General features: G+C 37.3%; 3 protein-coding genes across 4 annotated transcripts; 1 reads left to right on the forward strand and 2 right to left on the reverse strand.

The window, feature by feature from the left end:
• Positions 1-1322: 1322 nt before the first annotated feature.
• On the reverse strand, positions 1323-3503 carry LOC139191269 (uncharacterized). Its single transcript, XM_070811845.1, has one exon. It carries the CDS (start codon positions 3501-3503, stop codon positions 1323-1325), a length of 2181 nt encoding a protein of 726 aa, XP_070667946.1.
• Positions 3504-5759: 2256 nt separating this feature from the next.
• LOC114820990 (microtubule-associated protein RP/EB family member 1A-like) lies at positions 5760-9538 on the forward strand. 2 transcript variants are annotated; one of them, XM_029092486.2, is made up of 9 exons: positions 5856-6079; positions 6156-6289; positions 7017-7085; positions 7202-7288; positions 7936-8042; positions 8145-8287; positions 8389-8462; positions 8596-8709; positions 9197-9538. In XM_029092486.2, the coding sequence occupies exons 2-9, from the start codon at positions 6182-6184 to the stop codon at positions 9350-9352; spliced, it is 858 nt and encodes a 285-aa protein (XP_028948319.1). In that variant the 5' UTR covers positions 5856-6079; positions 6156-6181; the 3' UTR covers positions 9353-9538. The 2 variants fall into 2 exon arrangements, with proteins under 2 accessions (XP_028948318.1, XP_028948319.1); XM_029092485.2 differs by having other exon boundaries at positions 5760-6289.
• Positions 9539-9841: 303 nt separating this feature from the next.
• Positions 9842-12562, reverse strand: LOC114823351 (HVA22-like protein a). The gene is made up of 5 exons (XM_029098854.2): positions 11502-12562; positions 11359-11385; positions 11109-11231; positions 10204-10438; positions 9842-10086 (listed from the first exon to the last, which is right to left on the reverse strand). The coding sequence occupies exons 1-5, from the start codon at positions 11561-11563 to the stop codon at positions 10000-10002; spliced, it is 534 nt and encodes a 177-aa protein (XP_028954687.1). The 5' UTR covers positions 11564-12562; the 3' UTR covers positions 9842-9999.
• Positions 12563-12617: the final 55 nt, after the last annotated feature.

Genomic DNA, 12617 nt, shown 5'->3' on the forward strand with positions numbered 1-12617 from the left:
AAACGTGTATATAAGGCACCCACCATATCTATCATTTCTCAATAGATTTCATGGATTTTACATACATATATGAGCATTCAATCTGTCTAAAAAAGTATGAGATGTTATGTTTTTTTTTCTTCTAGTTTGCCATGTTAGTGCACAAAATGTTCAAAAGCCTTCACACTTCTAATGAAGCATGTCTCAACGAGTGTTTTTGTAATAGTCCTTAGTCTGTTTGGAATTGCTTATGTACGAAACATTTGTGATTTGTGCTTTATTTGTATCAACATAATTTGTCCAATCCGAAGAATACCAAAAATGACCAACACTATAAGCAACAGTTTTGATCATCTAAAAGCGTTTTTAACCGTTGTATAAGCAGATTGGGAGCATGCCTCTTTATTCAATGAAATAGAAAAAGAAAAACTTAAAGTTCGGGAAACAAATTGGACGGCAGGTTTTACTTTTTTTTTTTTTGGTCAAGGGAAAGATTTTATTCCAACCAAAACACAAACTTATAAATAGACAAGGGTCCAACTACACCTATACACAACCAAAAAGGGCCTAAACAGAAAGAAAACAACAAAAACAGAAAATGAGCCCAAAACCTAAGAACATCTTAGAAGCATCACTGCCTTCTCCACCGACGATCCAAGGAATTGTCAACCATCCGATTCCCCGACAATCGCCAATCATCTTCTTCACTGACGTCTCATGCGCACAACCATAAGTTATGGGTAACTGGCATCCAAGCGAGAGAGGCCAATCACCAGTTGGAAGCTCAGAACAAGTCCCGAGCAACACTGCCGCAAGCAGCAAACACAATGGAGAACATGGTGGTGTGGAACAAACTCGAGCCGGTCCAAGCGCCGGAACTCTACACAAGATCTCGACAAAAGACATGGTTGAAAAACAAAGTAAGGAAGAATCAGGAAGAAGAGAACCCACAAAGTTGGAGGAATTGAAAAGGCCGAATTGAAAATTGGGGAGAACCAACAGTAGATGTAGGCAGTGGCGGAGCCAGGAATCTTACCACAAGGGGTCATAATGTAAAAGTTCAAAAAAAAATTTAGGATGGAAAAACATTTTGAAAATGAAATCATAGTAGTTTCATTCATAATTCATAACGGAAACAATATTACAAGCTATAATTGTCCACGACGAGGTTTCATATTTTGAAAACGAAGCATTATAGCTTCATTTTCAATACAAGCAAAAATATCTCTCTCAATATAAACAAGCAAGCTATCACTCAACCATTGATCTCCCATTTTGTTCCTAAGTGGACCCTTAACAATATTCATGACAGAAGCTCTCTCCACTGAAGCAGTTGCAACTGGTCAAACTAAAGACAATGTAATGAGCAAATATACATAGTTGAATACTTGATGCATCCTTGTCTCCACCATTTTTTTTGCAAGATCACCAATCCCTTCCAATTGAGAGAAATCACTACTGGAACGCACATAATGAATAAAAATCTCAAGTTGATCTTCAAGTGCCAAATGATCCTCATCCGAAAAGTCTTGAGGATAAAATTGAGCAAGACGAAGTAACTTTGGTTTATCAAAAGCTACAAATGAATCTTTCGGACTCAAACATGCCAAACAAATAAGCAACTCTGTATTTACCTCATTAAAGCAATCCTCTAACTCCGTAATTTGCTCATCAATGACATAAATAAAGAGCTCCACACAATAATGATGACGATTTGTCTTTATTGGAGCATTACGCCTTGACCTCCCTGGAAGTATAAATGCCTCTTCCATGTTAGGAATATCAATATAATGTTTTTCACAAAAAGAAGATACTTCATCAACCAATGCATCAAACCCATTATTCCTCATCCAATGTAGCCTTTCCTTGCATGATTTCACTAAAGTTATTGCATTCACAATTTCTTGATCTTTCCTTTGCAATGCTTGTGACAAATCATTTGTGAGTCCCAATATGACTTTCATCAAGAAAAGGTGAAACACAAACTCAAAAGTACGTATATCTCTCATTAACTTATTTGCTTCACCCGCACTTTCATTGGGATTATCATCAATAACCATTTGAAGCACATGAACCACAGATGAAAACATGGAAATGATGCTAATCAAGGTACCATAGTGTGAGTTCCATCGTGTGTCACCGGCACGTTTGAGACTTGTTTCTTGATTTAAGCCTCGCCCCGTTATAAGACAATCATTTTCAAAAGCTATCACAAGCTCTTCTTGAAGTTGCTTTCTAAGTAAATCACGCTGCTTACAAGATGCTCCAACATGATTAACCACACTATTAGCCGTTGCAAAAAAAGAGGCAATGTCTATATTCTTCTTTGCTACGGCAACAAGAGCTAGTTGAAGTTGATGAGCAAAGCAATGAACATAATATGCACAAGGTTGTTCTCTCAATATCTTTGTTTTAAGGTCATTCAACTCACCTCTCATATTGCTAGCACCATCATAACCTTGTCCTCGTAGCTTGGAAATGCTCAAACCGCAGCGAGAAAATAATGTGTCAATAGCATCCATTAGTGAACTTGAAGTAGTGTTGGTAACATGTTGGATACCCACAAATCTTTCAATTACATGCCCGTTGTCATCCACATAACGCAACACCATAGCCATTTGCTCTTTCACCGACACATCACGTGCTTCATCCACCAATATTGAAAAGAATCTATCTTTTAGACCATCCATGATAGCATCAAGTGTTTCAAGGGCACATGAATTCACAATTTCTTTTTGAATGCTAGGAACTACTAATCTCAGATTCCCCGGAGCATTTTCCATCACAACTTCTCTAACTTTATCATTATTATCTGCAAGGAATTGCAATAGCTCCAAGTAATTTCCCCTATTACTTGAAGTGGCACTTTCATCATGGCCACGAAAAGGAAGACCTTGCCGCAATAAAAACTTAGTGCACTTGATTGATGCATTCAAGCATGTGCAATAAGCCTTACGAGCTTGGTCAGAGTGTTTGCTCACTGCCGTTTCAATATGTGTAGCTTGATTCATCAAATTTGTAGCAGCTTCTCTAGCCTTATTATGAACACTCCCAACCGGTCCAACATGCATCTTAAATCTTTCTCTCCCTTTCTTCCAAGTCTTAAATCCATCTCCAGTGAAAGCTTCACTACCCACTTGTGCAAAATTGGTTTTAAAGAGATAGCAATAGAGACAAAATGCCGCATCTTTAGATATACTATACTCCAACCAATCAAACTCATCAAACCATTGGGGAATGAAGCGTCGATTAATTCCCGACATATTAGTTATTGGGAAATTATGACCTCTAGGTTGACAAGGTCCTTTTTGTAGATATGATCTTCGGACCTCATCTCTCATATTAGCATCATAATCTATTATTCGAGTTCTCAATCCAGGATCCGCTTCAAGATTACCCAAAACATCATCTAACTGACTTTGCCTTGAATTTGGAGTTCTTGAACTACCAACAGTATTTGAACTATCAACATTATTCGAACTACCCGAACCCGATGATGACTTTCTTTTAAAAAACCGTTCCATAATAATTCTACATATACAAAATAATGAAAATAAATACTCACAATATAAACAAACCATCAACATAATCAAAATAAATATGAATTGGATTTCAATTAAATTAAATATCTCATCTTGCATTCTACATATACAAAATAATGAAAATAAAAACTCACAATATAAACAAACCATCAATATAATCAAAATAAATATGAATTGAATTTCAATTAAATTAAATATATTCTACATATACAAAATATTCAAAATAAATACTCACAATATAAACAAACCATCAACATAATCAAAATAAATATGAATTGGATTTCAATTAAATTAAATATCTCATCTTGCATCCTACATATACAAAATAATGAAAATAAAAACTCACAATATAAACAAACCATCAATATAATCAAAATAAATATGAATTGAATTTCAATTAAATTAAATATATTCTACATATACAAAATATTCAAAATAAATACTCACAATATAAACAAACCATCAACATAATCAAAATAAGTATGAATTGGATTTCAATTAAATTAAATATCTCATCTTGCATTCTACATATACAAAATAATGAAAATAAAAACTTACTTGAATTGTGAAATTTCACAATAACAATGAGCAAATACAAAGAGCAAAGCTGGTGGAGCAAGGGAGGAGATGGAGTTGGAGGCACCTTAATGGCGACAGCAAGGGAGGAGATGGAGTTGAGGGTTTAGGGGGGATTGAGTTTGGAACTTAGGGTTGGAGGAGGAGAAAACAAAAGAAATTTGGGGGTTTTGGAATGAAAGGCTTCGAATCTGTGTGAAATAGGGCTGAAAAGGACACGGTCGGTATTTTTTTTCTGTTCAGACCTGCCCAGGACACGCTGGGCATTTTTTTTTGTTCAGATCATTTTAAAAAAATTCCTGGGCCAAAACGACGTCGTTTTGCCCAGGTTTTAAAAAAAAAAAAACAGGCGCGCGCCTGCGCCTTCGTCTTCCTCTTGCCCAGCCGAGAATTCTTTCGGACCTTTCGTCGAACACTTGGTGTGCAGCCAAGGGGTCGCACCAGCAGCTCCAAGGGTCTCTAAGGTTGTTTCCATGGCTTCCAAGGGGTCGTGCGACCCCATTGACCCCACTGTGGATCCGCCACTGGATGTAGGGAGAAAGGAAGGAGAAAAGGAAGAAGATGACACAACACTCGACCCCAATCGAAGCTAGAATCGATGCCACCGAAGAGCCTGGAAGAAGATCTCACAGAAATACTCACAACAGAGAGAAAGAAACTCTCACATAGCATTGCTTGCTCACAGGAGAGATGCCTTTTGAATCAACAATTCCACCCAATTGCCAATTCCAATTTTCAATTAAATAACAAGTAAAATAAAAAGCTCAATCGCCGTCTTGCTCTCTCACTTTTGCAGGCCATCGTCAATTTTGGACAAATGGAGACCCAAAACAGACCCAAAACTTTAAATTATACACACAGCCTGATTGATTATTAACTTACAAAAGTAATAGAATAATGTTGGGAAGATCAAAATTTTAAATCAAATTTGTAAATTAAATGATGTGTCACCAAAATAAACACGCTAATCAACATTCAATTAATAATTCAATCATCAACCACCAAATTTGATTTAAAATTTTAATCTCCCTAACACAAATGTCAAAATGTTGATTTTTAATTCTTGCAACATTTTTCATTTGTTTCACATACCTACCATACTATTTTGGGACTAAATTTTACAAAAGACATTAACGTGCCAATTACAAGGCGATTTGGTTAGAACACTACTTGGCTGCTGCAAATTCAGCACCAACTTCTGCTTCTACCTAACAAATGAACACGTATCCAAATAATTAAAAGTGTAAACACCAATTAAACACGTGTATATCTGTAAGTTGAATAAAAACAGAAGCTGCTGATAAATTTCCGCAGCCAAGTAGTGGTGTACAACTAATGATGCTCATGAAAAAAGTCACAATCAATCCCACGAGGCATCAAACAATAAACAGTTCTCATCAACTACTAAAATATAAAAAAATCTAGAAAAAAAAAGATAAAATAAAAAGGAATAAGCTAATAAAAAAGGGAGGCAGATTGTCTGCTGTCATGTTTGAGTGTCCCTCTTATCTTTTTTTATTTGTGTGATCACTATTAAGTTATGTCAATATTTTATATTCTTATTGTTTTATATCTTATTATTTCTATAAAAAAAATTAATATAAAATATTAACATGATTTAATGGTGTTGCACAAAATATAAGGGAATGGGAATGACATCAGGGCAGACAATCTGCCTCCAATTAAAAAAGGGATTAAGCTAAACTAATATAAAAACAAAATAAAACCCTCTCTCCTCCTCGCACGCTTGTATTTGCCAAAGTATCAAAAAAGTTCCCTCATTTCAGTGCCCGCCAGTCGTGCAAATTTCCAACTCCGTTTATTTTTCTCTCTTATTTCTCACCATTCAATTTCCATCTTCCATCAGGTTCTCATAATTTCCACATTCCTTATTTTTTTCGATTTTTGTTTGAATTTTAATTTTTTTTTTCTCGAAAAGCCGTTTACACTCTAATCCTCATCGGTTTAAATACTTAAACAAGGTCTGTTTCTTCTCCGACTCTATTTTGGCATTTTCTTATCTCCTTTCTGTGTCTCTGAGTCTGAAAATTGTGGAAGAATTGGGAAAATCCGGGGGAAGAAAAATGGCTTCCAACATTGGGATTATGGACAGTGCTTACTTTGTTGGGAGGAATGAGATTTTGACGTGGATCAACAATCGCCTTCAGCTGAACCTCTCTCGCATTGAAGAGGTTCTCTCTTTCTCTCATTTTTTGGTTATTTTTTTGGGATTTTTGAGAATTTCTGTGTTGAAAAGAAACGATCTTGATCTTGGGTTTGTCTGTCTGAGCATTACCCATTTGTTCAATTTGTGAAATGCTTTCTGGGTTCCTTTTTTTTTTTTTTTTTTTTGTGAAATTTTTTTTTAATCCACTAAAATTGGGTGCATTAATTCGTAAATGGAAGTTAATGTATGACCCAACTGAACTAATTGTGTTTATGATTGGAAAGTTGAATGCTTTATCTGCTTTGAAATATGAAAGTTTGTTAATTATGCTACTTAGGAGTTGGCAACCTGTGTAATTTTGTTGACCCATTTGATTAGAGGTGACACTGCAGTGTGGGTTTCTGTTGTGTTTCACTAATTAAGTGATAGGAAGTAGTATACTGCTTCTGGATGAGCTGTGTATGGGGTGAGCCCATGTCTCACGTCGAAACCTTTAACATCATTAACCCTTGTCTTGAACTCAACTCAGAGTTTCGCCTTTTGAATAATTTATAGCAGTTCTGTACTCTTCGTAACATGGATGGATGGAACTAAAGCAGCTTTTGCGGTGAAAATTAAATTGTGATAGGCATTCATTGGTTTGTTCCCTAGGATATACGTCACATTGTGCGATTTTGATCCTTTAAGTTTCCTTCATTTGAAACGAACACTAAACTTCTTGTATTTATAACCGTGCAAACAAATGTGGCTAGGCTGCATCTGGTGCTGTGCAATGTCAAATGATGGATATGACCTATCCTGGTGTTGTTCCAATGCACAAGGTATCTGCGTGCCTCTGCATCTTTTATTTATTTGATCAGCACATTGTGGTGGGATTAACATTTTTATTGCCGGACTGGCACCCCTCTTCGATTTCCTTCTATTTGGTTTATTGCAGGTCAATTTTGATGCGAAAACAGAATATGATATGATCCAGAATTATAAGGTTCTACAGGAAGTATTCAACAAGTTAAAAATTGCGAAGGTATTTTCATTACGATGCTCCTCCACTCCTCGTCTTTTTTTTCATAATTGGCTTTTGAGGAATAACCTTATTTTGAAAGTTATTTACAAAAACCTCCAATACATGCACTCACTTTTAGAATAAAGAATTATCCAAGTCAAAATTCTGTTTGTAGGGCTTGTATTGATCTTCACCACATATGGGAATACTTTATCTTGTATAGATGAAAACTTATGACATAGGTGCTGGAATGAATTGTGGGAATTCTTTATGTCTTGGAACTGTTCATAAGGTTTCGTAGGTCCATACCATGCTATGGTGTTGTTTGGTCTAAATTGTCTCCCACTCATTTGTGGTACGTTTACAAGTTGGTTGGTCTTAACATTATTTGGGCTATTAGGAAAAAGCGAATATCACTCTGCATGACCAGTTTGCTAGGACAACGCTAGCATATACATGTGTTGAGATTCTTTGGTATTAATGATCGAAGAGTAAGGTTGAGATGTACCTCTACTGTAATTCTTTATTCCAGTATGGTTCCATGACTTGGGATTGTTTGTGATATTGCAAACTTTAATATAGGTGAGTCGGGAAACCAGACAGAGGTAATCTTTGGAACAAGAACAACCAAGATGTTTGTATTCTTACCGATCTCAATACTTGTGCAGCATCTTGAAGTCAATAGGCTGGTTAAAGGCAGGCCTTTGGACAACTTGGAATTCTTGCAATGGCTGAAACGCTACTGTGATTCTGTAAATGGTGGCATTATGAATGAGTATGCTCGTTTTTCTAACATTCTCCTCTCCTTTCAAAGCTTTGGGTTCGTTGTTGGTATTACATCAATGCCCTTTTTCTTACATTTTTTTTCTCCTTGTAGAAACTATAACCCTGTGGAGCGAAGGAGTAAGGGTGGGAAGGATCGGCATCCCAAAGGTGCTCAGAAAATCTCAAAATCTCTGCAATCAAGCAATTTACATAACCCTGGCTCTGGAGATACAGTTGGTCTTAATAAGACCTCAGGTCAGATCCCCTCCCCCCCACCGAAAATTTTATTTCTACTCCTTTTGATTAATTTTTAAGACTTAAGAGTGCTTCTCATTGCTTGATGCTTATTTCTTTAGGACCAAAGCAAGGGAGACCTTATGCAGCTGCAGGCGGTGCTAATTCTTCAGAAGTTCAGGCTTTGTCTAAGGAGGTATCAGTATCTTGCCTTGTCCGAGGAAAATCATTCCTCTCCTAGTATCTGGCTTTGCCTGTGGAATTATTCATCTTGCTTCGTTATTTTGTCTGATTCTTAGTAGTTTTCATTCTATACTTCTGTTTGACAGATTACAGATCTCAAGCTCTCTGTGGACCTTTTGGAAAAAGAAAGGGACTTTTACTTTGCAAAATTAAGGGATATTGAAATTCTTTGTCAGACATCGGAGTTGGAGGATATCCCGGTATGAATTTCTGCCATGTTTTTCATATATGACTTATGGTTTTGTAATCAATGTATACAATTACGTACTTGCATGGTATTCGTACGATGTATATTTCTTTCCCGTTATCATGCCTCCTTTTCAAATCTCATGGTGCATCTAAAGCTGACGACAGAAGTTTGTATTTGCTGGACGTTACAACATTTCATAATTTCTGAAGCAAATTACAGGAATTGTTAATGGATCTTGAAACTATGAGTACGCTAGACTTGGGTTTTCTTTTCTTAGGGAGCTAGGTTATGCCTTTTTCCTTTTCTCTTAGGCTGGCATTTCTTGCTAGTATTGACTAGAACAAATTCCGTCCGTTCGTCCGTCCTCCTCCTCCTGTGCTTCTGCCTCTGCCCCTTCCTCTTGAAATTGAGTGATTTAGTAGGTTTACGCTTCCGTGTATGAATGTTGGATGTTGTTAACTGATGTGGTTAACCAACTTATCGTCAATTTCATGCAGATGTCGGTGGCGGTAAAGAAGATATTGTATGCAGCTGATGCGAAAGAATCACCACTTGCTGAAGCCCAGGAGTACCTCTACCAAACGTTAAATGTCGGCGAAGCCGAAGATGAAACCGAAGCAGAAGCTGAAGCCGAAACAGATACCGGTCATTGAGTTTTGAGGCCAACATTGTAGGCCATTGCCTGTGCTACAAACTAGCGTCTAAACGGGACGATGAATTAGCGGTCTCTGTCCGGGAATTGAACAACTTATGCCTTCTCCCGTATGTGTGCTGAATTGTGCTAGGCCTTCTAGCTTTTGTCAAATCAACTAACTTCTCTTGAAAGTACTTTTTGACGACTTTTGATGTTTGATAAGCAACTATTAGTTTGTGCATCGTATTGAACTGCTTAAGTTTCAAACCACGCCAGATGTTCGAGTTTCACGGTTAATCCCGCTTAATCCTGGCTTATGTCAGGGATTTTCTATGCTGCTTCAGAGTATCGGATACTTACAAGATTTTTAACACTTAGATCTCTAGTCAAAAACACAAAAATCAAGATCTAATGGTTGAAAATCACGAAATATTCTATACTCTAGAGCACCCTAAGAATCAGGCAAATGGACTAGCTGAATTTAAGAAGCAAAGAACGAGAAAAGACATCGTCGAACCATGATAACTACATGTTAATAAACTAGGAACATTCAGTATCCCTTACAAAACCGAAAGATATAGATACGCTATCAGCTACGGAAAAGGTAACAGCAACATTGTATTCTCTACAACACCGCAGGACAAGATGCAATGAAACGTACCACAACTAATATTCTCGATAGTACTTAAGGTCCTCATCAAAGACAGATCCCCTATGATAGACGGATCCCCCGCTCCTCTGGTTGTTATCAGCCTACAGAAACGGAAAGATCACGTCAAGCCAAAATATGCTGGTTGTTATTCAGTGGGATATGTAACATTATAAGTATATTACTACGAATTATTCAAGTGTTATGGTTAATAAGCATACCCTGTGGATGATCTTCTCGAAAGCTTCAGTCCCGTTCTCTGCAATGTATTTCTCCGCAGCAACTAAAATGTCATCTGGGTCATCCTTCTTCCTCGGAACATACCAAATGTTAATTTTATGCGGGTTGAGAAAGAAAGGTCGGATATAATGTTCATAAACGTATGCAGCACCATTCGTGTACGGGAGTACCAACCAACAAGTCGCAATCAGCTTAGCGTACGACCAGATTGGAATCCTGCCAGAAAAGATCAGAACATTACACACACCAAATTATATCAAATGCAGCAACGGCACATCATTCGTGAACTACAACAGCTTGAGAGTTAATTGAATGTCACATCCCAACCCGAGGTCCACCACATCCCAGGCCCGCTCCACCACCGTAGCACGATATTATCCGCTTTAGCCCTAACTACTCCCTCACGGTTTTGTTTCTGAAAACTCAAACGAGAACTTCCCAGTAGGTCACCCATCATGGAGGTGTTCTTGTGCGCTACTCGCTTAACTTTGGAGTTCCTACGGAACCCGAAGCCAGTGAACTTCCAAAATGCCTCGTGCTAGGTAGGGATGAGAATATACATTTAAGTATCACTCCCTGGACGACGTGGGATGTTACATTGAATCTAATGCAAGATAACTATTTACAGCCCCGACAAGGCGGACTAGGCAACGCAAACCTAGCAAACTCAAACATAAGTTTTCATAAATCTTCCTTGAAGCACAAGTAAAAAACTGGTAAAAGTTCATCACACAATCGGAACCGCTTTTCTATACAAGTTCAAGAATGTAAATGCAGCAAGATGAAATCTTCACCCGAAAACTTAACGAATGATCGCATACAACGCAGACCCGGATTACAAACAAGTAAAAAAGGAACTAAATTTGGAAAGTAGAAAATAATTTACCACTCAATGACTTTGGCAAAGGTGAGTTCAATCAGAGTAATCATGGAATACAGAATCCAATATGTCAGCCATTGGCGATCGTCGGTCGTAGACTGCGTCTCTATCGCTCGAATCGATGCGTATCTATCGAAAACAACCCAAATTTCAACTTCCCAGTACAAAAAAACTTCAAATTAAGCACAAAAACAAGGCAAAAAATAGATAAAACTGGAAAATAAAACTTAAAAAGTTGCCTTTGAACCCAACTTACAGTGGATAAACAAGGCTAAACACAGGCCTGCAAGAACCAAAAAAAAAAAATACCCATAAATCGAATTGGAGAAGGAAAAGAAAAATATCAAAACTTTTTGGAAATTTGGTAAAGTAAGTGAGAGAGTGAGAATGTGGGTGTACCCAGCAAGAACGTCGAAGTTCTTGAGAAGCACTTTGAGGAAGCTGCCGGCGCCAGATCCCATCTCCCGATTTCCCAAAGCAACTCTATCACCCTCTGAACTGAAACTATGAGCTTCTGGAAAAAGTGCTTCTGGAATAAGCTAGGGTTTTTTGTCAGTTTGTGTGTGAAGGGTCGGTTGGAGGAGGGAAAGTGAGGAGCGGACAAGTGTGGTTAACAACTTACAGCACTACCAAATATACGTGACGTGGCAAAAGCTAAGGCTTTGAGAGGAACTATCGGGTCTCATGGGAGTTACTGTGGTCCTCTTTAATCAAAGGACAATGATTGAATCAAAGAGAGCATGCTTGTGGCCACTTAAACCATCTCCAACCGAACAAAGGCCAGATAATTCGTTTTAACTTTCTGGTTCTCAAAAAAATTAATATTTTAATAAATAGTACATGATCATATTTCTTACCATCTCAAATCGAGAGCCAAAAGGTCATAGGACTCGTTTTAGCCATATCACAAAAAACGGTCTCCAACCGAGAGCCAAATGGCCAAACATAATTTATTATTTAAATTTAAAATCTACAACAACTTAAATTTAAAAACTACAACTTATATATAAAAACTACAACTAAAATTTAAAAAATACAACTTAAATAATACTACTTATACATTTCAAGTCAAATATGAGAGGTTATATTTAGAGTATAAAAAAGTAAAAAATAAATAAAATAAATAAATAAAAAAGGGAAGTGGGTGATAGAGTCCCACATTGGCTATGGGAGAGGAAGTAGAAAAAAAAAAGAAAAGAGGAAGTGGATGGGAAAGTCCCACATTAGCTGTGGGAGAGGAAGTATAAAAAAAAATGGAAGTGGGTGGGAGTCTCACATGAGCTGTGGGAATGATTTGAGCAAGCACTAAAGCCTATAAAAAGAACACCACCCAAACATTCAACCAAACATACTTTTTGGGCCTATAATTAAATATTTTAAAAAATTTTGGCCTAATTTTTTTTTTAAATAACAGTAATTGATGTCAACTAGCCGTTGGTTTCAAATTTATGGCCTGGGACGGGGCTAGCTAGCTGGCTCCTTTGGGCCAGTCAGTTGGCCCTTTGGCCTTTTTTT

The sequence above is a fragment of the Malus domestica genome, chromosome 14, assembly GCF_042453785.1.
Source record: "Malus domestica chromosome 14, GDT2T_hap1".
In the NCBI taxonomy this organism is placed as follows: Eukaryota; Viridiplantae; Streptophyta; class Magnoliopsida; order Rosales; family Rosaceae; genus Malus; species Malus domestica.